General features: G+C 33.8%; 1 protein-coding gene across 6 annotated transcripts; it reads right to left on the reverse strand.

Moving 5' to 3' along the window:
- Positions 1 to 3848: 3848 nt before the first annotated feature.
- On the reverse strand, positions 3849 to 25316 carry LOC121408836 (cell cycle control protein 50A-like). Of its 6 annotated transcripts, none has more exons than XM_041600498.1 (9): positions 25162 to 25315; positions 23557 to 23690; positions 22557 to 22709; positions 21993 to 22209; positions 21561 to 21698; positions 20033 to 20239; positions 19318 to 19483; positions 7804 to 7880; positions 3849 to 4494 (listed from the first exon to the last, which is right to left on the reverse strand). In XM_041600498.1, coding segments are annotated over exons 1-9 (1224 nt in total). In that variant the 5' UTR covers positions 25292 to 25315; the 3' UTR covers positions 3849 to 4492. The 6 variants fall into 6 exon arrangements, with proteins under 6 accessions (XP_041456432.1, XP_041456437.1, XP_041456433.1 ...); XM_041600503.1 differs by lacking the exon at positions 7804 to 7880 and adding an exon at positions 14452 to 14494; XM_041600499.1 differs by lacking the exon at positions 7804 to 7880 and adding an exon at positions 15439 to 15462.
- Between the last annotated feature and the right edge of the window lie 586 nt (positions 25317 to 25902).

Raw genomic sequence — 25902 nt, forward strand, 5'->3', positions numbered from 1 at the left:
AATAGGATGTTTTGACGTCAATATACAAAACATATTTTAGCTCGGACATCGAGCTTTCATTATTTTTTTTTAATTTACAAATTTAAGTGCTCTGTAAAATGTCCGTTTTATGGTCTACATATCAGCATTTTAAGCTCACTCGCGTGGTTACATTGTTTGATTTGCCAAGTTAATCCATAATGTTCCATAAACAAATGTATTCAGAATGCCCAGATTCTAGGTCTAAATCTAAAACATGCACAATAGCCTGCATGCATGTTTTTTATTCAAACTTTACTTAAATTATCCAGTTTCACATCAGAATATCAATAATTGTCAGCTCACGCTTCACGATCGCATTATTAATGATACCCAATTAACTACATAACTTTTAGGTCTAAAATCTCAATTTTCTTCCTCTCACGCTTCGCGCTCGCATAAATTGTTAAGTTACATACCGATCCCATTTATTTATACAAAAAGTGCTTAGAATGACCATTTATTAGGTCGGAATGTAAAAAAAAATTGCTCACGCTTTGCTCTCGCATTATTGAAATACATACAGTCTTTGTGGGTAACTGTAAGCAGTCCTTATCCGGGTCCCTTTTCGATAATGCTAGAATAGTTGATGCAAATATCTGCTCGTGCTTGGCGTTCGCAGTAACCATCTAGTTACATACGAATCTTGTTTAGGATCACACATAACATTGCCCAGAATATTAAATTTTCAGGACAAAATACATGAAAGTAAAAAAAAAATCGCTCGCGCTTCTTTTATAAGGCTTATGACATTATTTCATGTTAATGTTGTTTTATAAGAATATAATTAAGAAGTGACTGATCAGGGAAAATATAGGTGAAGATAATTTTGGGCCCCGTCAGGACGTGTCCCCTATTGGCGAAAGTCAGATCCGCCCTTGTGACACATACACACACACTGGAAAAATTTCCAGTGCCCCACCCCCCCTGAAAAAGCAAGGACCCCCCAGTGCCCCCCAGGAAAAAAAATCCTAGCTACGCCACTGGAACTAGCTCCTCGGAACATTTTTTCTGTATCATTAAGAAAACTACTTTGTCATACTGATCAAAGAGTCAATAAAATAAGTATGCATTATCAGTGTTTACTGACAAAGAGTGACTTAAAAAATTATTATTACAAATCACAATATTGTCTTGGTCCTGCATAATGTTTGACTAATTCCCTAGAACTGACTTTCTCAATTTTTCTCCTTTACCTCCTTTAATTTGTGAATGAACTGGAGAGAGAGAGAGAAATAGTAAAGGGTGAATACAGATCTATACAGAAAAGTGTGGAGATGGGTAGGGAGATGCAGAGACAGGTAAGAGAGAGTTTGAGAGAAAAACTGATAGACATGGTATCCATGTGATGGGAGGGGCATAGAGAGGAAAGAGGATGAAATATACTTTCCTTGTAACTTTGGTAGTAGAAAATGTATTTTGGAGAGTATGGTACATGTATTTATATTTAATAATGTTGGTTTGAATATGCTATTGAATATTCCTGCATATAATATGCCAAAAGGGCATTCTTACCTCCTAAAATAGAGAGTCCAGAACATCATTCATAAAATCAAACAATTCTTATACAAATATGAAATAGTGTTTAGTTAAAAGAAGAAATTTATTGAAATACTTAATTCACATGACTATTAATAAAATTTTGGTTAATTTACATACCATCGATTGACTTAAATATGATTTGAGTTTTCATTGTGCTTGATTTATCTCATATCTCAAACAGGTTTGACAATACTTACATTGTATAATTAATAAAAAGGAAAATGGCATCCATGTATTTGCATTGTACAAGACATAAATCGGATGAAAAGTGATTTAATAAGAAATATTTATGAAATCCAGATATGGGGAAAATCAAATAGATTTTCCCATGACTTTGCATGATAAAAATGTGACTAAAAAAAAATTAAGCCCTGCAACATACAAAAGTATTTAAGCAATGAAACATCACTATACAAAATAGCTCTTAACCATTAAAAAATGTATAATGGTAGTTGAATTCCAAATAAATCATAACCATAATGAACATTTGAAACAAGGTACACCGGCTTTGGTAAACCAAAGGCAGAGGGGGTGGTAAGCAAAAATCTGGGTAGATATTGTGGGTGGTATAAAGAGTAGCAGGAAATGATTGAACAAATATAATACTATGGTGTTTCATCAAGCTGTTCGTAAGTTAAGAGCAACTATAAGAACGACTAGTGAACATTTCTTACGTGTTAGGTACTTACCAATTAACATATCATTTACAAGAAAGGATCATCAATCATTCTTAAAGTCGCTTTTCACTTACGAGCAGCTTAATGAAATGGCTCCATGGATTCAAAGCTAACATGATATTAACTCTGCAGTTAGACATCATATGATACAATTCAAACCCTTTGTTAAAAAAAATCACTTTTACGCAGTGTCCACCAAAGTGTTGCCAGTATCGGCTCTAATGGACTAAATTAAGTTACAACTATTGATAAATCATGCAGACATGTTACCAATATGAATACGTTGTTATACTATACTCAGTGCACTAATATACACACCAGTGTTCAGTTCATCTAATAAATAATCATCACACTCCTGAATAAGATCAAGAGCAATGTTGCAATACAAAAGTAATCATAATAATATCAAATAATGACAATATAATAAATGTATTTCCTCTAAATATATATATATCTAATTATATTCTACATCACCACATATAAAATCAAATAGCATCATCAAGATAAGAAAACAAGTCAAACATCTTATGATTACAAACAACATAGCATCTTTTAAAAGTAAAATTGTTACGTAAAATCATTTCACAAATCAACATGTATGTTCCTGAACAACATCTTGTGTTTGTTATAGAAATAGACACAAAATAAATTATTTACACAGTGTACATTGCACATCCTCGATTCATAACAGTGTAAAGTTTTGGGCCCTATTTCATAAAACATATTGTTCAATCACAAATGCTGAAATACCATCATAAAACCCATTCTCAGTCAATCACATGGCATGCTTTCAATCGCTTAAAACAGCACATAACTTGCAATTGATAAGTTTTATGAAATGGAATCCAGACAAAATATGAGGGAAGAAAAAGAATAAAGAAAAATGTACCTTGGTAACCTTACAAAACAGTGACATTTATGTAATTCTATGCTTGTGCATTCCTCGCTAACAAGATGGGGAAAAGTATCACATCATGGAGAAATAGCTCCACTACTTCATGGATCCGAATAAATGCTAACTATTGAAAGAGACGACAACATTGATACTTTAGCTACAGTATCTGCCTTGTACAATAAAACTTTACACCTGCTTAATTGGATATTCATATAAAGCCACATAACAGAACCTGAATGGAAAAATGGGATTCCATCTCTATTTTTTTTCTCAAGTTAGGTTTCGCCTAGAAGAGCAAACAGGTAGAGCAGATGGCATCTTCAACTCTAGTTTACTTCGGACCAAATAGTACCAAATACATGCATGTTGGTTTGAAGGAAAGTGAAATTCAAGCCACAATACATATCCACTATGTCGTATATGTTCTCAAATGCAGACCCCTATTCTCAGAATTACGGTTTACCCGAGACCCTTCTTCATGTCAGGTGGGTGTTTTATAAAGCTGTTAGTTAAGTGCGACTTTAAGAATGACTGGTGATCCTTTCTTGTGGTAAATGGTATACACCAAAATGTTAATTGGCAATGGTTTAGCACGTAAGAAAGGATCACTAGTCATTCTTAAAGTCACCCTCAACTTACGAGCAGCTTTCTGAAGCACCCCCTGGTACTGTGTTACATCCACAAAACATTTACACAAAACACTCTTTTTTTATAAGTCAGGGATGCCAGTCAGTTTTACACCATGGGCCAGAAAAGACTGTAGCCAAATCATGTTCCGGCACCTACCAATACCGTGCTTACAAGGGCCTGATAGGGAAAGTTGTCGATCTAAATTGTATAAAATCCTGAAGACTGATATTTCTGAGAAGTAACCTTTGGTGTAATATAAGTGGGCAATGATGCTAGAATCGAGTGTTAAGCATTTCATATGATTCACACCATAAACTTAACAGGGTTTAACCTTAACTTCTAGTGCGTGACTAAGAGAGCGAGATAGGACAGTGATGGTGTTGTAACAGTTACAAGATACACCTTGCATGATAAAACCTTTGGCGTCTTCTGCCTAGGTAGCAGTCTGGGAATCACAGTTTACACTGTACACCCTAGGGGATATAAATGTAATCAATGGTGTTGTGTTAAATCAAATTATAAACACTGTACCACCAATACCTGTCTTGTGTCTTGGTAGCAGAGTGAGATAATGGTGATTGAATCACCGGTGTTATATAAGGATGCAGGAAAAAGTGGTGTACACTTCCTTTGATGCCCAAGATGGAATGATCGAGTGAAGAATGAAAAAAAAAGAGGAAGAGGAGTCATGGTCATCATCCTATCACTTCTGTGGTACTTTCCAGGTTGTTCCTAAAACAAAACATAAATAAAAATAAAAACACCTTAGAACTTGATAGCAAGTTACAGTCGTTTGTGTATTGGAAAGCAGAGGCTAAGTTGCATAAAAAGGCATCTGAAAGGTTACTTACCTTCCTTCCAACATGGTATTTGTATGCATTTGTGAGTTTGAAAGCAATAACTATTTTACTTTCTTACAATCAGATTGTAACAGGTGAAAATATATTTGAACTTTCATATTAACCGAAAATGGGTATATTTGATTTCAAGTTATTCATAAAGAATTGAGTGAAATTTTTATTACTAAATAAATCAAAAGATCATAGAGATACAATTCGAAAAAAAACCCACAAACATATTTTTCTCTCTTTCAGAATAAGGGTCAACATTTATGTACACTGGGGCTTATGCAAGATAGCTTTAAAGTTTAACATAAAAGAATTAATTCATAGGATAAAAAATGCAACTGAACTTGTGAATAATAAGTCTACCAGATAACCCAAAGTTAAAACAATTCATATTAAGCAAGCCGATTTAAACAATGGACACGTATATATTACACCTTGATAGACTATAATGTTATCATCTATAAAAACAAATAAGTCAAACATAATAAATGAAAAAATACACATTAAAATTGCAAAAACAAATAAAACGAAAAGCTTAGGAGCATGCATGCATTATGTGTTTTGAAGCAAATGAAGGTACACAAATCAATGATACGCAGCATACTGTACATGCAAACTGTAATGTTTCCTGAAGTGCATTTAAAAAAGTCTTAATCATAAACAGTACTGGGGTCAGTTGCAGAAGAGTTGCGCTGAAACGCAAGTAAAAAAATAAATCGCAAGTCCCATATGCATGCTATTGATTGGTTGAAAATCAAGTTGCGCATGATTGATTGATTGATTGCAACTCTTTCTGCAACGGGTCCCTGATCATCAATATTACTTACATAATGAAATATTTTATATATTACAATTACACATTGACATTAGTTGCACACTTGCAGCAACAGGTTTGTGCTTCAGCAATATTTGCAGGCTCACATTTTACAATCGCTTAATTATGTACTTCAGCATTAGTTGCAAACCACCATAGAAATATAAAAGTAGGGTCCAGTTTTGATGGGTCAGACTCCCTCAGAGAATTGTATGAAAAAAGACAGGTAGAAAAAATACAGAATGGGTTCTACACTCATGGTAAAAATGTCCATAAATTATTTTTTTTCTTTAAGTTGTCTGATGATTTTATGAACCGGCTCAAACCTCTGCAAGTCTCAAAGACATGATTTGGAGATAATCGCGTTCAAAGTTTGGATGTATTTCAGATGCTCATAACTTTGTACTTTGAAAGAAACCAGATCAATTATTTATACCAATTTAAAGCATACTTATAATACACAAAATTTTATTCGCACTTCGAATTTAGTTTTTCAATATTTGAAATGAAATGCAGCTATGAATTTCAGGAACTGATTATTTTTACCCAAAACAGGTCTGGGGTTAAGGTCATTTTGTAAAACCATGCGTACGTGCCATGCACATTGGTTTTTAGCGGCACAAAGTCACAAACCACATATGCGCAACATCTAGGTTGGGATTTTGACTTCTTCATGCTATTCCAGAGACTTTATATAGTACACAAAGAATGGTTTACGCCACTTCGTAAAATCAAAGGAAGGGGTTGTGCCAGTTCATAAAAAAATTGAAATATGCTCTTATTCTTTAATTAATACAAATTTTGGTCTGAAATTTGGCAAATCAATAGAGTGAATCATAGGCTTTCAGAATATGCCAAAAAACTTGTTTTAAAAATTTGACCAAAAATTAGGTTTGAGCCAGTTCGTAAAATCAATGAAGTGCCCTAGATACACCATTAATTTCAATGTAAATACTCATCATGAAACATCTGAAACCACTGTATTGTAATTTTTGTAATTTTTTCATATCTTTCTCTGCAACCTCAAATAACTGGATTCTGATAGGATGGAAAAAGCTGATCATTGTTGCTACAGATGGTAATGTGAAAGTAAATAATCAAGCGTCACACAATTGTTTGGGTTTTGGGGGGTAAATTAATGGTCTATTTTTGCTTACTTAACTTTCTAATTAATATTTTGATAATAATGAAGATATATTTTCCTCATTTGAAAGACTAGCCCCCCCCCCACAAAATTGACAATATTCTTATTTTTATTTTAAAGCAAGCGAGTATTGTCTCAGAGAAGTTGAGACATTTGCAATAATGAAATCCTTGGTAGTGATTAGATACATGTAAAAGCACTGGTTTTTAACTGTTTCATACTTTTTACATTGTCGGAAATCAACATACATGTATCAGCTGTGACCTGATGTGTACACAATTAGTGAGGTGGAATTTTCCATATCATGAACAAAACCAACCTAACTGTTGCATACCTGTACTAAATGTATGCGCATCAGCATGTATTTTGTTACCATTAGTAATAATAAATGTTATTGCATTGTCTTAAATGTTGGGGAACCTTGTGTGGGCCCTCCAAGTGACACAGAAAAGTGTTTGAGAATCCTGCCCAGGGCAATCGCCCACTTGATATGTACCAAAAAAAATGAATAACTTTGCAAAAATCACCATTTGATCAGACCACTTCTTGCAATATAAATTAAGTTTAATCACAGATTCTCTAAAATAAATATTTCAAACAATCCAAAGTCATGATTCTTTTTCCAATATCTTATTGTCCCTCTGAATCATGCAGGACAATTATTAAGTCTTATGTTTTAGAAGGAAATGTATTGATTCACAGAGGGGGAAAAGGGGAATTAAACAGAGCAGTTCATATAATTTTGTTTGCTCTTATTTATATAGTTGCAGATGGAAAACAACCTTTATGAAATATTGTATTTTCCATGATTAACACTCAAGATTTATGATGAACAAATTGACAGAATATTAAGCCATGATAACTATGGGTAGACAGGCTAAGACAATGATAAAACTGAAACTCTCAAGCAAGAAAAAAACTGTTTTTCTTTCATATTACTTTAGATGCCATTTTCATAGATCTAGACCAATGCATGTCCTTATTTCCAAATTCATAGTTTAATAACAGAAGTTAACTTTATTTCTGTGCCAGCATTGCTACTTTGTGAATTATATTATATATATTTGTATTTCATACAAAATTAAAGATTTCTGTTGCATAATATTGCATTTTAAAAAGTGCAATATCAAAACGGTGTAGATGAAATGGTAATGCATGTATTTGCAAGCACATCAAATAATTTATGATATATGATGTGTAAAATGATATAGCACTCTTTGAGTTACATTACTTACAGAGGGGGGCAATGTTAGCACGGTTAGTGCCATACTCCTTAGACTTGCGTTTCACGATAGCCCCAACATGGGGCAATCTAACCATGAACAATAATGAAAGGTTGATGGCGAATGAAAAGAAATCATATGGTAATTACAAAAGTAGATATTAAAAATTTATAGAATACATGTATGAGATCAGTGATGATTATGTGGAGGTTTTTGAAACAGGTCCTATTAATGATTAAGATATGTCTATTTCAGGAAATAACCCAAGTGGTTAAAGTGAATAAAGAAAGGTGGCTGATTGTGTTACATATATGTACCCGAAGTTAAAAGAGCAAATAACTATCAGAAATGGGAACAAATTAGTACTTGGCAGCTTAAGAATTCATTATTGTAGCATCGTTTCTTATCAAAGTAGTATACAGTAGCATAAAGGAAGATGACTTTTGTTGTCATGTAACGAGAGGAAACCAAAGGTCTAAAACAAAATAGTTGAATGCACTAGTTACTGTTTCATTCAAGACCTGGGTGCTGTTTCATAAAGCTGTTCGTAAGATAAGAGCGACTTTAAGAACGACTGGTGAACCTTTCTTATGCGCTTAACCATCGCCAATGTATATACCATTTACCACAAGATAGGATCACCAGTCGTTCTTAAAGTCGCTCTTAACTTACGAACAGCTTTATGAAACACCCACCTGATGTAAAATAAGAAAGTTATTACATTATTAAGTTTCACTATTGACTATTCTCACAAACAGTGATACACATCCTAGCCTGTATGCAAGCCAGGGAGCTTGTGGTGTTTACAGATTCACCATTTCTTAACATGATACATGTATATGAAATATTTAAAAAATATAAAAGTGCATCAAGATTATATGATTACATAACAAGTTTTAGTTTGCATTACAGGTACCTTATTTTAGAAACTTGTATCTCATGACCATAAATCAATCATTCTAAAAAATGTTAATATTAGGAAAATACAATACAAATAAAGATGTCATAATAATTTGAGCATAATTATACATTTCCCGCCCCCTTAAAATGACTTCCCAAAGAAAGTTCAGTAAAGAACCACATACATGTATCCTTCTCAAAAATGACTAAACCCCTCTCATTTTTTACCTATTGCAATTTTTATACAGCTTGTGTTGCATGGTAGGAGTAATATATTTTGAGAAAATTACGAAGAAGCACACTTGCTGTCAGAATGATTAAATAGCTCAGACTTTTATTCATAACCATAGCGATAATTACGAGACTAATAAACAATGATAAATGAGATTTCATTTTTCATATGAATTACGACATGTAAATGCTCAGGGCATTCAGAGAAATCAAAACAGGATGAATGAAAAAAAGGTTTTTCTTGTTGAGGTGATTACATGTTCATTCCAAATGGCAAGTCCACCCAACAAAATAGTGGATTTGAATACAGAAAAATCATACAAGCACAATGCTTAACATTTCAACAAAATCTGACTTAAAATACAGTAAGCAAATCATGGCGTTTTGAAAATTTGCTTACTTCCACAAAACAGTGATGCAAATAAGAAAAGAGAGTCCTCACTATTTCTTTTGCATTTTCTTACATGAAATATATAATAAATCATTTTTGCAGTATAGTCAATAAGGAAACACTTTCATTAAATCAAAATAGGTAATAGTGCAACGGCACTGGTAATGCTACATATTCAAGGACAACCCAAACTTGTTTCACATAACAATATTCAATGAGTGGGGACATAAGTTTCCTCGTTTGCATCATGACCAGGATGTGCATATAAAACTATTCTGTGAAAATAAACAAATTTTCAAAATGTCGTAACTGTCTTATTTTACAGCAGACTTTAATGAGATTTTAGCGCTATGTTTGTTTGACTTTTCTTTTATCATTCACATCAACTTTTGTTGGGGTTGATTTTCTCTGTAAGCTTTTTAATTTATTATTTAATGTAATGCTAAAATCACAGCATGGATATTGGATGACTCTAACTTTTTATTAATTTTTCAAAAAATATGCTAACTGTATTCACCTTTATGTTATATGTCTCAATGCCATGTACATACATCTGAAACAAGAGCTATTCATCATGTATCATTCAATTATTGGTAACATATGGAAGGGAATTGGAAAGAAGAACTAAGACACCGATCTCATTACTCTTCTAAAACTAGTTTACTGGAAACCGGTTCAGGAAACCAGTTTGGAAGATCGCTTTGCGAGCGTTCCCATTTGAACCTACGAAAGTGGTTTTCAAAATCACTTCACGTAAAGCGATCTTGTTGCTATGGAAATGCTTTCAGTGGGTGACACGTTTCGCGTGAATTTCGAAACCGCAGCATAGGCATTTTACACCTGTCGTGAGGAGTAGCGTGCTCAAAAATGTGTGAAGATCGATTCCCGATGAACGGTTGTGTCCTCAGTCCTCACGCTAAAACCAGTTTAACGTGGCAAAGCAATCTTGAAAACTACATTGCGAGGTGGTTTTTTGAACCAGTTTGGAAGATCGATTCAACCATTCTCATTACATGTTAAACTAGTTTTAGGAAGGAAGTGAGAACTGTGTCTTTAAGTCACATCTGACCCCTCCTCTTTTCTGGCTCATAACTAGTGTACAGTGTAGTTGGAACTGATTTTTTTTTTCATGCTTAGCAGAGTGGCATCACCTCACCAAGGATTAGTTACTGCATGATAACATACCAATATTTAGCCAGCCCAGAGAAATGAATCACACCCAAAGTCCCTGGAAAGTGGAAACTAACAAATAGATCTTTAAATTCAAATAATGTCCAATGCAAACCGTAAACAAAGTAGCAAATTTGGGCATATGAGCTCAAAATGGGAGCTTCATGGTAAAAATGGAGGAGGGATCCATGCCTCCCAAATCCCAACACAAGAAACTGCAAGCATATTGCATTTCCATAATCATTACAGATTTGTTTTTAAAAGGTAACAAGGATCCAGAAAAAAACATTTTCATCCGTAATTCATACACACAACTTACATACACTGATGTTAAACCAAAATTGCAACATCTTAATACAACATACTAAATGATCTCTCATCTAATATGATGATCACAGTACCAGAACATACTCTACCTTAGTTTAGAGTACCTTAAGAACCTTACATTTTAGATAACTTATATCAAATCCAAACTTACATCTGACCATACAGACCAAATTAACTATTTATTGTTTATTTTTTATCAAAGATCATTTTATGTGGAGGTCTCTAACTGGGAAAGATCAGTTTTAAAAATCTGAATTGTGAAAGTGTACTGATTCACCGTTGATATTGATCTAAAAATATCAATTGTGTACAGAATGTAAACATACCACAGACTGGATGGATTCAGTTGTCAGTTAGACTGAATACATGTACCTACTTCCCTCATGAACCTCATTGCCCACAAAAGCCCAGATTACCAGTAATAATAAAGCCTTTCAATCAGGAATGATATAGATCATGGCACAAAGCGAATATATGTACAAATGTACTAAAAAACGTTTTATAGAATTCCTGGATCCTGAATTCTGATTTACACAAAAATTGGTGAAATGATTAAAATCTATTGAATTCGGAAATGAGACCATCTAAATAAAGCAATTAGCCCAAATGTTATTAGGCCAAGTGATGAGTGGACCAAACAACCAGAAGACCAAAAACTCAAAACAAAGACTCCACCAAATATTAAAGTTCAAGTTGATCTTAGAATAACATAAACCAATACTAGAACTGCAATCGTTTCAGAACAATGTGCATGCATTGACGCCTGTGATTTACACATGGCTTCTGACTACAATTGAAGAGTGCACCTCAGTACCATTCGAGGCATGTATGTAAATCAAAATATCATCCATTGCAAAATCAACCTGAACACCAATTAACATAAAACATGCTTATATCTGGGCCCCATGGCATAGCTTAGCACTTGATTTTGGAGCTGTTTCCTACAACTGATGATTATTGTGTATGATCAATTGTAAAAAAACAGCTCCATGATCAATCGCTATAGCTTCATGTAACAGGGCCCAACATGCAAAAATGAACTGACTGTGGATACTCCTGGGGAAGCTTGCTTTCTGAGTTACCAAGGCTATAGCAATATTGATTATTTGGGTGCAAAAGAAGAAAGATAAATAAGTGATCATCATTCAATGGCACAAGGGAACATCTAGTAAAACTAGAAAATTGACTGATAGCAAGATGATGGGAAAGTGAATTTCTGCTTAGAATGTTTCTATTTGATCTGAAGGAAGGTACTCATTTAGACACTGAAATAAGTGTCAAGCAAAAGCAAGGGATCAATGTTTTGTTCATAAAGCTAAATCATGCTTTTATTTAGTTCATGGAAATTGATAGACTGATCTAATGTTTAAAAAACTTTAAATATCTCTGATATTCTAAATCATGCTTTTAATAATTTGATTTCAAAATGCTCTGCTCAAATCCCCAACCTGAATTTATTTTTTGTATGTGAAATTTTACATCTACAAAGAAAGAAAGTGTATCCTTACAATAGGTATCAATCATGGCTAAAACCTGGGTAAATGTCTATGGATGGAGAACGGCAATGATATGAAATTAGTTGATAATACGTTTGATATTAAAAAGCAGGAGGCGGTGCTGCACCATCCCGAGTTTAATCAATCTCGAGATTTTAGCCCGATCAGCCCTCTTCGCGATTAATCTAGAGATTCAAGAAAACCCCGTCTTCACCATCGCAAGAACGTTTCCTGCTTGAGCGAGGCATCAATGCATTATGGTCTGACGCCGTGAATAAATAATCCCAAGTGCGTCTGCACCTGCGAATTAGCGCAATAATTTGTAAAATAGCGCGCTATTTTGCAAATAATCCCAAGTTGACTTGGGATTGCAATCTCAAGATTAATCCTATGAACTAACACGAAAATTACTTCTCCATTACAAATAATCTTGAGATTGTTCAGATCGGGATAATTTGCCGGATCAGAAATAGCGCGCTAATTTGAAAACTCGGGATGGTGCTGACGGCCCTAGGGTGACTAAAATGAAAGTAGTTAAACAGGGATCAAAGCATGGATGCATAGCCTGTATAAAACAGGCTTGAACTACCTGAACATCACTTTTGGTTGTGAATTAGAAAATATGTGAATTAGCCAAGATATTTTACAAATTGATTGTGAATTACTGAATTATGCTAGAAATACTTCTAAATTGGTTGTGAATTTAGGCAAGAAATACAACTAATTAGTTGTGAATTTAGCAAGAAATACATATTACCAATTGGTTGTGGATATACGTAAGGCAAGGAATATTACTAATTGGTAGTGAATAAGGCAAAAAATATTAATCAAAGCAAACTCCCATCATTTGTTGTTTTAGAGATAATCATACACACAATGAAAAGTGTGTAAAATTGTGCATTGGTTGTGCTGTGGGCAAGAAATTCTAATTGGTAGTGAATTAGGAAAGGAATATTACTTATTGCTTGCGATTAAAAGCCAGAAATATCGAATTAAGTATTGATACCTGAAGTCTATACAAAAATATGAATGAAAATGTAATTTAAGAAGAAATATTCAATGATTGAAAAAGCACACCTCAAGCTGTTATAGATACTATGATCAAATCACAAGTAGCTAATAAATCCATAAATCAATAGAAGATTCGTCACAGAAATTCTTGCAATTTGGTTTGTAGTATCAGGCTCTGAATGTAAAGGTGAACCCATGACTAACTTCTCATAACCCCTTTTGCAAGAAGCTGAAAGACTATTCTTCTGTCCGCCTTTTCTTCAACGGAAATTTAGGCGAACAAATCTTTTAAAATACTACATACCATGGTGGAGAATACGACACAAATGGACTCATTCCTGAACTGAATTGATATTGACTCAAGGATATCACATATCTATATCTTTATACGGTACATGTACTTTATCAATGCAGAAAAGGCAGTATTTACTCATCGCTGACCACCAAATTCCCATGAATACAGTAAGAACGGTTATAAATATTAAAATCACTACATATTTAAAACTGGCAATATTGATTGTCTAAATACTGGTGATACAATATCATGCAAAAATCCAAGCAGTCATGCACAAAAGCCATTCCAAAAGTATCCTCAGTATGACAAGTTGACTAAAAACAAGAATAAGAAAATTGTAATGTTGTTCACTCATTGTGTGTGTGGAAATAAAAGTGAAAACATTTTGAGAAAGGCTTAGAAACGATAAAAGAATAAAGGAGAGATTGTTTGAATCAAGTGGGGGGGGGGGGATCTCCAGGCCGACTGTCAGATAACTTTGCACTATGAAAGGTTATGGTGGATTGTGCATTTAGAGGAACTGTGGGGAACTCCAACATTTAAAGCTCTAGGTGTCACATACCCTGAGACCTCATGACATCATACAAAAAATAACACCATTTTTATAATTTCTTCCCATCATATCAGAATAGACATCTGTTTAATATGAAATGTCCTCGAGTGGCAGTCAAACATTTGGGGTTCGTTAGGAAAGGCTGTATGTGAAAGGTGGCCCGCCTTACAATGTAGAATAGGTAAGTATTCAAATGAGCATAATAAATTTCAGCTGAAGGGAAAAAGAGAAAAGCACACCTGCTCTTGAAGTTGGAAGAAAAAAAAGCAAAACTCAATTATTTTACCTCCTTTCCTTATCCTTTTGCCCAAGCATGCAGTCTGCAAAGACTTTAAAAATAATGAACATCATAGCAATACACTGTCTTCTAATGATTCAAATAAAATGATGATGAAAATAATGGCATAATCATATCTCATGCATGAACGGAATCTGTAATTCAAAATGAAGCTATTAGCTTTGTGATTTAAATAATATCAAGATCCACATCACATGTGTGAAATCTTTAACCCTGCAAGACATAGACTTATTCCCAGAAGTGGAAATAATCTGCATCTCACTTGTAGACTGTAGTGTCATATTATCTGCTTAAAAGGTAAAATGCACAATATGTGAGTCAATATTTGAAGAACTGTATGTGATGTGTAGATATACATGTATTCTGACTAACGCAAAGTCAGTCAAAAACTGAGTGTCTGGTTGAAGCATTGTGCTTCACATACATGTACTTGTAATGCCTATTTGGCAAAGGTAATTTTCATTATTATAGGAAAGAAATTACTATCAATAGGATTGCGCCTTCACCTCCGATTTACTAATCAAAAATTTGTTTAATTAAAAAAGCCACAAATCTTGTTTGGTGCATCATTAATACAATAAAAATATAAACAACAGCTCAATTGGCAAAATATTCTCGAAGTCATACCGAAATTATAAACCCTATCAAACTACATGTAGTACTATTGACTAAATTACCTTTTCTCACAAAATAAAGCCAAGAGCAACACCAATACCCATGCACAGAAGAACAAAGAGGGAGGATATTGATCAAAACAAAAAAATACAAAAATGCTGTTACATGTATCTACCACAATATACATTATATAATGCATTCATGTTCATTCAGATGAGATACAGTATATCACCAGCTTAACTAGAATTAACAATCACAATATTACAATGGCAAAAAAAGGAGAGAGCCCACCACAATATGAGGAAGCCAATTATGATAACAAGAATGCAGTCAACTATAAAGTTAATGATTATTGCTTACGCCAATGCCAAATCAAGGGAATTTCTGCATGAAAGGATTAGAAATCATACACAACAGATCGTGAGATGAATATAGGAAAACAAGGAATGTCCTTTTCTATTGACAGTGATCATATACATAAAAAAGAAGGCTGAAAATAAAACATATAACAGGCTTGCACAACTCATGGTAGAAATGACTTGCAGTAATACTGATCTCTAGTTAACAGTAAAGACAAAATCAATTTCATTTCAGTCTTTGATTATCTGACAAAATGAAGAGTCGGTGGAAAAGTTTATAGGCTGCCGTTTATCATAAATCAAGCTCGGTGTGCTCAGTGCAAGTATCCATAAAATATATTCTATAACTTTTAAAAGCAAATGAAGTTATCATTGTCAAACCCAAACACAGTGGACAGCAATATCCTACTCCTCCGTTAAAGTCATTTATCAAAGTTTTATTTATTCAAAAATCAATTATGTCTTCCAAACTTTCAATATGTTCCAAGGGTATGATTATCTCCTCACAATACACTCTGGGTTTCAGCTATCTGTATGCAGGCATGAAACTGAAAACCCATCTATCAAATGCTTTCATAGCACAAAGTTAATTTATTGTAGAGTCTAAGTAAATGCATACTTGTAAAGACAGACTAATTGGTGTCACAACTGTCAATGACAACCCATCCTATTATGTAAATTACATACAGTATACCAAGCAGTGTTAGAGGACCAAGGTATTTGAGCAGTCGATTTTTCCAAATTCACTGGAAAAAAAAGTATTACTGGAAACAGCTGTATCAAATATGCACATTTTTTCAAACAAATAAGTATTGTATGGATATCATTACCATATATTTGGTAAAAATGTGGGTTAGTTTCTCCTTTTCTTTCCACTTATTAGGTTTCATTCCCAATCTATTTGAATGAATAATCAAAATTGTTGTAAACTGTCAAACTGTTAAGAAATCGATTCATATGATAAGTTGTCCAATAGAGAAATGTTTTGAGTATATTTCAATAAGAGATGTCAGTAGTCCATTTAGGAAATTTATTGTTGTAGTACCAGACAAGATGAAGAAAGGCCATCAAAAATGAGTCAGGGATAATTTGTTGAGGTTGAATGCAGATTTGTTTTTAATTGTTTTTCTCAATATTTCTAATCAGAATTGACCAATGAAATGTATTTGCAGTTGATAACAGAATCTCAAAATGAGATATGCCCTGATGCTTGTAAGTGAAATTTCAATGTTTTGGCACGTAACCAGATCAGATGTTCATTTTTTTTCTGTAATTTTTCTTTAACCAACATTAATGTTTTAGAATGATATTTTCTGCAGTAATTTTAAACCTGAAGGATTTGCTTGAGCTTGTCCTAAAAATGAATAAAATTCAAACCAAAAATCAGAATATTTTTACAGGAATAATGTACTTAGTTTTACAATATTTTCCAATTAATTAAATATACCCCAAAACCAAATAAATTTCTACACAGCTATCTCGATCCAAGGAACTAGGCCTGCTTTAAAGAAAGATGAAATTAAAAAAAAAGAGATTTTAATTACCACTCAATCTATTACCATATCATAAGAATTTCATATTTTATTGATCACCAGTGACTCAGATGTAGGCTTTGTAAATATTGTTCCCTCCACCAGCAAATATATTTTGATGCAACATACAATTTGATCAGGATGACCAGATTTCCTTTATTTTAAACATGATCAAAAAATTCTATATAACGTTGAGTGTGTGAGGGGGGGGGGATTAAGTAGAGATCTGGTTTGCCCGCTCCTACATGTACATGTATGTAAGTTAAAACCCCCAAAAAAAATTAACATGAAGCTAAAAATGTAACTTCTGAAAGTTTCCATGGTGAAGAAGAATAGTGTAGTAGAAGGACCTCCCATCTCTAGATCGCATACATTCGTAATTCCGAAGCTTCGTTATTCCGAAGGTTCAGATATTCCGAAGGTTCGTTATTCCGAAGGTTCGTAAGTCCGAAAACAAAGTAAGGTTCGTTAGTCCGAAAACAAAGTGAGGTACGTAATTCCGAAGGTTCGTTAATCCAAAAACGAAATGAGGTTCGTAATTCCGAAGGTTCGTTAGTCCGAAAACGTAATGATTAACGAACCTTATTTCGTTTTCGGACTAACGAACCTTCGGAACAAAGAACCTTATTTCGTTTTCGGATTAACGAACCTTCGGAACAACAAACCTTATTTTGTTTTCAAACTAACGAACCTTCAGAACATTGAACCTTATTTCGTTTTCGGATTATTGAACCTTCGGAATAACGCCACAAATGTTCGGATTAACGAACCCTTTTACGTTTTCGGATTAACGAACATTGAGTTATAGGCAATATACGTGTTTCGGAATTACGAACCTTTGGAATTACGAAGTGTAACCCTCTAGATTGCCCAGGAAAGATACATGGTGTACCGTGAAACCTACTACACTATGCTAGAAAAATGCCCAATGAAATTGAACTGTAAAGCATGGCTTACCAAGCGATACACAGAAATGCACTTTTCATGATTTCAAGATCTTTTATGGTCACAAGGGTTTTTCCATTGGCCCCAAAAAATCAAATTTTAAAAGAAAAGCATTAAACAATGATCCTATAGTTTAAATGTGTTGTCTGGCCATCCCAACCATGTTGTATGCAATGTGTTGAATGAACAAATATGTAATAATAATGCTTGTAAATCACACATGTAGATGTTATTGGAACACATCACCATGTTAGGCATATAGAACTTTAATGTTTGGGAAATATGCTTTTTGCTAAGCATTTACTATTAAATTTACCACATCTTTTTGTATTTAGTGGAATTGTAATCGAAGGTTGAATTACAAGGATTCAAATTTTCGCTTCTGTCCAGGTGGTACAGCCAGTCTAAATGGGGAAAATCATTCCATTCAAAACGTCTCAGTGCATTCTATTAAAATCATATCTAAACAGTATCAAATCTATTCAAATATTCACTACTGAAATTTGAATATTATTTAAGACAGAGGTAATTTAAATATAGATTATGATTGCAACTTTATAACAAATAATTGCAAAGATTACATGTTCTTAGACTACATGAATAAGTGGAAGAAAATGTTCCTCATGACAGAAATTATAGATCAGTTCCATGACACAAAGAGATTGATCATACATTGGATTTGTATGATAAAAAACAACGAACGACACTATAAATGCTACATATATTTTGATAAATGCAATCAATCCTAAAATCATCCCTAAATCAATCGCTAAAATTGTGTAAAAAGGTCAAGGTCATGGGAGAAAAAAAATCTATGACAATAAGACACTTAATTTGATGAAACTTACAAGACTATCTTTATATTTTTCATTACGCTTAAATCTCTCTTGCAGGGGTAACATCAACATGCAAAGCAAGCCAAGGGCACAGGCTATTTATATCAGTTCATGCAAAATAAAAATTGTTCACTCTCTATCATTCTAAGTAGTTGTTTCATCCTTCATGTGTATGAGATATCCAAGGTAGTAGATTTCCATACACTAAAGATGAATTCTTTACTTGTTGATTTCACCTACTAGGAATACCTTGCATGTAAATTACCAGATTTGATTGAGTGAAACATACAACAATTCAATAAATTCCAATGGATAATTGCTTGAAATGTACATCTAGATGGGACACCTGTTTCATAGCATGTCTTCTCCATAAAATAAAACTGAACTATCAAAGAAAAAAGGGAATAGCAATATATAAAACAAAACTACAAATATGGTCAAAGTTAAGGAGTATGCAAAAGGGTTCAGTCTTAGTCAAGATGAAATAAGCAATAAAAAAGAGGGATATCAAATTAATAATACTATCATTCATTAGCATGCCACTTTCTTGCAATGAAATATACTCACTTTTTGCCGTGCTTGATATGAACGATGAGAAATATGGCACCAAAGACGATGCAGATAGATCCGGTAACGATGTATGCTATTCCTAAGAAGTTGTTCTTGCCCCCCAACCAAGAGGTTGTGGTCAGAACAATGCTTTTTGTACCATCAAACATGTGAACCAAGTAGTCTGAAGATTAATGTCGGTTAAGGACTAGGACTAAGAACTCCTCTGTATTTGACGTGCTACTATGAGCAATTTCTAACAGTTCAACGATCATTTTCCTTACATTTCACCTGCCAATATAGCAACACTGATTATTTTTAAAAAGTCTGGTGGGTGTTTCATAAAGCTGTTCAAAAGTTAAGAGCAACTTTAAGAATGACTGGTGATCCTTTTTAGTGGCGAATGGTATATTCATTGGCGATGGTTTAGCGCGTATGAAAGGTTCACCAGTCATTCTTAAAGTCGCTCTTAACTTACGAACAGCTTTATGAAACGACCCCCAGGATGATGAAGAGAGTCGAGATGCTACAAATGTTATAATCATTTATTGTATTATACTGGTCCTATACAATGGACAGTAATAGAATAAAAGAAAAAAAATGAAAGCGACTACAATTTGTCATATTTTTATTCGACCTGGCAGATTAATAGCAGTACTATTCCTACTTTGCTCGAACGTTAACCTCCCCCCCCCCCCCCCCCATAAAAAACCCCAATGATTAAAAAGGATACTATATTGGACTGTAAGGGTGTAGTTGCCAACAGGCAAACCATTATCTAGCCTTGTGTTTGGCTGGTCGACAACACGACCGTAAAGCTTGCGGAAGGTGGGGAATGCAGCGGTACGCATCCAGACTATAAAGTCCTCATTCTGGTAGCCATCTTGCATTTCCCATATGTACTTTTGCCAGTTAGGTGGTTTAGTTGTTCCGTTGAATGCTGTAGCAGAACAAGAAACATTCAAAACATACAATTAGAATACAATAAAGAGATTTTCATAGGAGATACAAAATTTGGAAAGGTTGGAATCAAATACCGGTCACACAAGATAGTTACATGTAGATACTTATCGTTCTCTTTGTTTTTCTACTCTATTCTCTTCTTCCCTTTCAGAGAAAGTCATGGTGTATCAATATCATATCCACACATATTTACATGTAGACCTTATACCTTCTACCATATAGCTAAAACAAGTCAAACACTGTTGTTAAATGAAAATGAAGAGTAGCTGAAAACCAAGTACACTGAAAACTGCCGAGAAAAATAAGTACAAGTAGGTAGAATTAACATTTATGTGCTGCAGCTTGGAAAAGTGCTTATCTATAACTATAAGAAAGATTTAATGTTTATCTGCTACTAGACAAGCAAATATTAATTTTCTAACAGAATCATCTGCTAAAGAATGTTAATTCAAAATGGTCATTGTGGGGATTCTGTTATTACTTATATTGGATCTCACAAAAAGAAATTAATAATATCAAGTGGAAGTAAATTAGAGTGGATTATTATTACATGAGATTATATTATGGTATTGAGCATAGAAAAGGGATGTGTTCCACAAACTTCAACTAAAGCTCCTGACCTACGGTCATTAACCCAAACAAAAATCATTCTATCACTTTTATCAATTCTTCATCTTACTCTTACTAAATTGTAGCACTGAGCAAGGTAGAAGGATATATAAAGTCTCTTGGTCTAACAGTCACTGAGTCTCAATATAATTTTGTCTGTTATTTTATTCTTAGTCAAATGAAAATTTGTGTCATAAACAGTTTATGGCATCTTTGACATCGCAAATTTTAAATCTTAATGCGACTTATTTTATTTATAATATAAACGATTTAATGACCACCCAATTGTAATATTGTATCTTTTTATTGTCATTTGCATCCATATATTCTCTTGTTTTATCTTACATTTTGCCTTATTACTGTACATTGTGTTATTACTCTATTCTATACTTTGTATGATTTTTATTGGAATTAAATAAAACACTGAATTGAATTTGAATAAAACATTGAATTGAATTGAACAAATGTACATATCATCAAGTTGATATTTGATGAAATGGGTTTAGCCTAACAAGAAATAAGACAAAAGTGGTAATGGACTACCGGTAAATGACTAATAAACCAAATGGCTACTAGACAAATGGTTGAATATGAATTAGGATAAGATCAAATGAAAAGTAGACAAAGCGGGAATAGGCCAAGTAGCATTTTACATTGACTATTAACACATAAGGATTTCTTCTACAGACCTTCTTCAAGTGATGCTCCTGGAGGATTCCTAAACTTAGTCCTACGGTCGCTGGACCAGGCAATATTGGTTCTATCAAGCATGACCTCCTTACCACTAGGAAGCTCACCATCATCATCAAAGGTTATGTTGAAGGTATCTATGTGTGTGGAGAAAGAGGCAGGAATAGAGAGTTAGAAATCAAACTTTTTTTCTCAATGAGACCTTGGGCACATATCAGAAAGAGTCATAACCATGGTAACTTTGCCATTATTGTAACAACCATGGAAATCTTGCTCCTGATTGGCCATGTTACCATGGTAGTTAAAATAATGGAAAAGTTATAATTGTATTAAACTTTTTCTGAAACAGACCATTATGAAACACTGACCTGATTTTTAGCACCCACAAACATCTGTATAAAACAGAGTACAAGTGCAGACAATGGACTTACCATTAAAGAGACTGTTTGCTATTGCTCCACAAGGAGCATACGTGATCCTCTCCTGTGATGTATTGGAGTATATTCGCAGCTCCTGGTCATACGGACTGCAATCACTGCTCGCACTGAGGGGGTTCTTACCCAAGAGCTGGATGTCATCACGAGAATTTACATAGCGACGATGGTTCTGATAGTAGTTGGTCAATCGATAGTACATGTAGATGGGGCCCTGAGTTAAATTTTAAATAACAATAATTTGTGGAAATAAGTAATATAAGTATATGAGTTAGATACAACCACAATAAACAAGTGTCAAGTACATTACCAAAAGTGGAATGTCTTATTTTATTATTCAATATATTACTAATATTATCAAAATTATCATCATTATGCTCATATTTATTATTATCATAACCAATAAAGTATAATAGTATGATTATCCATTATCATTATCAGCATTCTTTTTTTCATCATTACTATCCATTACTGTTAAATTAATTATTGTTACCATTTTTATTTTAATTGATATTTTCAGTTGCAAACACATGAGAATTGTCATTCCAACTATGGACTAACCTCTATCTTAGTATTCAGCTCAAACTTCATGGTGCAGGTGCAAGAACTATTTTCATTCTCAGGGTAGGTGTAGAAGTCAATACATGTGTTTGTTCCATTGGTTTCATTCAAGTACGTACATGCTCTCGTGTAGTCCAGGATCACCTCCTGAACCTGTAGGTAAAATAGGATTGGGCTTGTAGTGAAAATATCTATCTAAAAAGCACTCAACAGAATACTTACATTCAAAAATAATATTTGTGTTTTTTTTTTTACAAATGTCAAAGATTCAGTGAAAAGAAAAAGAATACAGCATTTATTAATATTCCAATGGAATGGATAACGGTTGATAAATGTGAATTTACTAGTGAAATTACACATTATTGAGTTCATAATATGTGGAAGTGACAGCACTCCTTTCATCTTAAAGTGAAGTAATAGATTTGACTGCTGCCTTGATTCAAATGATACACATTTTAAATGACCAAACAATAGTAGCCATTTCTAAATAGCAGTCATTTGTCTTAAGCAAAGACCAAACCAGGATTTTGCTTTTAAATTTTCAACCTGGAGTGCTCCTTTAAATTACATGCAAAGTACTTAAAATCCGATATTGATATCAATGTTTAATAAGAGCTCCAGCACTTTCTCATAATACACATTAAAATATATTCAATGGATACTACAAAGGAACAAGACATTCAAAGGGCAGAGAAAATGAAACCAGGAAAAAAGGAAGAAATGATGAGGGAGACAGAAGTAGGGAAACAGATGATGATGAAAAGAGGACAAGGTTGGAGACAGGGGAGAGGCAGTGTAGAGTTTCAAATTTAAAGATAATTATAGAACAGTACTACATATATGTAATGTCACAGAAATAATAACCAAAATTTGGAGCATTTTCTCATTATGCTTGGAGTATGTTTATGTAAGTGGACAAATTTCTTTGCTTTTAAACTGCCAATAAACATCTTAAATCTTGAATTTAGATTGAATAAACTATTATCAAACTGTTACTCACATTGTTAGAAGTAACCAGGAAACCAACTCCAAGAGGCACAAAGACAATACCAACTAGAAAGAACATTGGAAGGACCGTTCCTGCTGTCAAGATAGGTTGCCATGCTGGTAACCTCTGCTGCTTGAAGGCTGTGTCTGTCATAATGTAAAAAAAATCAGAAAAGTATTTTAAAATGAGACATATATCATAGCATCAAGGAAAATTAAAACCAACACTGCCTGCTATCAAGCTCATTAAAGTTTTGTGTATTAAGTTAATACACAAAACTTTAATGAGTTGATTATTTCAAACACCAGTCATCAAACTGTAAAAGTTGTATGATATGCTGCATGACTTTTTCATGAACGTATTATAAACTGGATCATGTTTTTCCAGCATTATCTCCCACATTCACTCTAGACAGCTGAATCTGTTTTTCGATCAGTTTTTAAACTATTCTATTTTTTTACTTTTCTGTTTCTCCTCCTACACAGACAGCAAGCCATCTCACACATAGTGTGTGGCACATCTACCCAGGATGATCTAACCCATTGGCTCAAATTTCCCCCAAACCAGAATTCTGGTTTTTAAGGAGATTTATTTTGTCATAAAATTGCATGAAGTGGTGGCCGAACTATAACTTTGCTTTCTCGGTTGAATGTCACATTCGAGTATGTTGAAACAACTTTGCTTTTGGGCCAAATTGTTAAATTGTCCCATGGATGTGTTAGCCCCTATCTCATCAATTCTCTCTATGTGGATCATGCATCATCGCCAAGCATGGGAACATTTTGAAGGAACAAGCAAGACATTGGGCCAGTAAAAAGACCTGTTCATTATAATCTATGAACTTTTTTCAATAAAATTATTAATCTGTTTTGAAAAGGTTAAAAAAAACAGATTAACACCGTTTTTTTCTTCAAAATAATTGTGCATGGATTTTCTAACAAAATCCATGTATGTGTTTCAATACTGGCCTATGTGCATTGCAATAGTGTCTTGGCTCGATGACAATATCAATATCATACTATATCACAGACTGACAGAGTCCTCTTGCCTTAGCTAGCAAAGTAACATGTTGTCCATTGATTAGGAAGATGGCAAAAACAAATGTTTAAAAACTCCTCCAAATGAATTAATTTTAGCTGTCTACTCTCCCTGCACGTCACCAGTCTTCAATCAAAGTACACATGAATAAGTCAGTAAGTAAATATTTTTCTGTTTATGCTTACATCCAGTTCACATGAAGAAGAAAAAAAAAAGATGATTTTTTTTTTCAATGAAATGGAATTTGGAAATGAATCTGTTCTGTGTTCAATTTCTTCATCAATCAAATCATGTGCATCTTTTCCTTTTTTGTCTTCCCAGCCCCCCCCCCCTCACACTCTTGATCATCAAGCAAAATTGTCACATAACATACTGAGACCGGTTAGACTAGTGACTTTACAGCTCTGCCTCTGAGTGAGTCTAACAATTTAACACAGCGAGTGAAAACGAGTTAAGAAAACAATTCAAAATTCGCAACGTGTGGGACTGAGCAAAAAGGGCGGAAGACGCAACCGTACACACAGGATACCGCAAAAAGTAGATATTTTACAAAATGTCCAGAAATATAAATTCACTTACTTCCTGGTTTTTTACTGACTTTCTCCTCTTCATCTCTCTCTTCAAGAATTATTGATTTGGATGTCTTAGGCCTCTGATGAACGTCATTTTCCGTGCTTTGGACAGTGTCTATCGTCTCAATATCCGCCATCTTGTGAAATAATTAATTATTTATAAAATGGTTACATTCCATAGACGTTATTCAAGATATTTTCTGAATGATGGACATACTGTAACTAATATCTGAATTTCAATATTAAAATTTAGTACAATCAAAGTCTCCAAAACGATAACAATTAGACAACAGTGCGATTACAATTATACAAAAATACAAATATATTTTTACTTCACTTTAAATGTCGTCAAAACACAAATTTGGAATTAGATACCACATCGTGCAGTTCATAATAAGGCTAAAATATTTCATCATGTTGATATATAACCCGGATATTTATATCTCTGTGTTGTGCTTTGGTTACAACCATACCGCAACCATATAGAGATGGATATATAGGCCTACTATTAATACGAGTATTCACCCATCTCTGCTATTAATTCCTATCTCAACCGGCATGCAGATAGGGGGCCTTAAATTTGGGGCCATGCGCCCAACCCCCAAACATTCCTCTTCCAAAAAAAGGGGGGCAAGGTAAAAGGGCGATGCATGGCCTGAGTTAATACTCTATGCCGTAGCATGTCAAACCAGCAAGATTTTTACTTGGCAAGTTATCTGGACTAATAAAAATCAAATAGAGACAATCC

The sequence above is a fragment of the Lytechinus variegatus genome, chromosome 2 (assembly GCF_018143015.1).
Source record: "Lytechinus variegatus isolate NC3 chromosome 2, Lvar_3.0, whole genome shotgun sequence".
NCBI lineage: Eukaryota > Metazoa > Echinodermata > Echinoidea > Temnopleuroida > Toxopneustidae > Lytechinus > Lytechinus variegatus.

What these genes read in the sequence shown, in the direction of transcription:
- LOC121408836 (XM_041600497.1), bottom strand. Translation starts at nt 25,291, where the DNA reads ATGGCGGATATTGAGACGATAGACACTGTCCAAAGCACGGAAAATGAC. An exon ending in AGCTGAATACTAAGATAGAG is followed by an intron (nt 22,210 to 22,556) that starts GTTAGTCCATAG and finishes AATTTAACTCAG; the next exon opens with GGCCCCATCTACATGTACTA. An exon ending in CACCCTTACAGTCCAATATA is followed by an intron (nt 19,484 to 20,032) that starts GTATCCTTTTTA and finishes ATTAATCTTCAG; the next exon opens with ACTACTTGGTTCACATGTTT.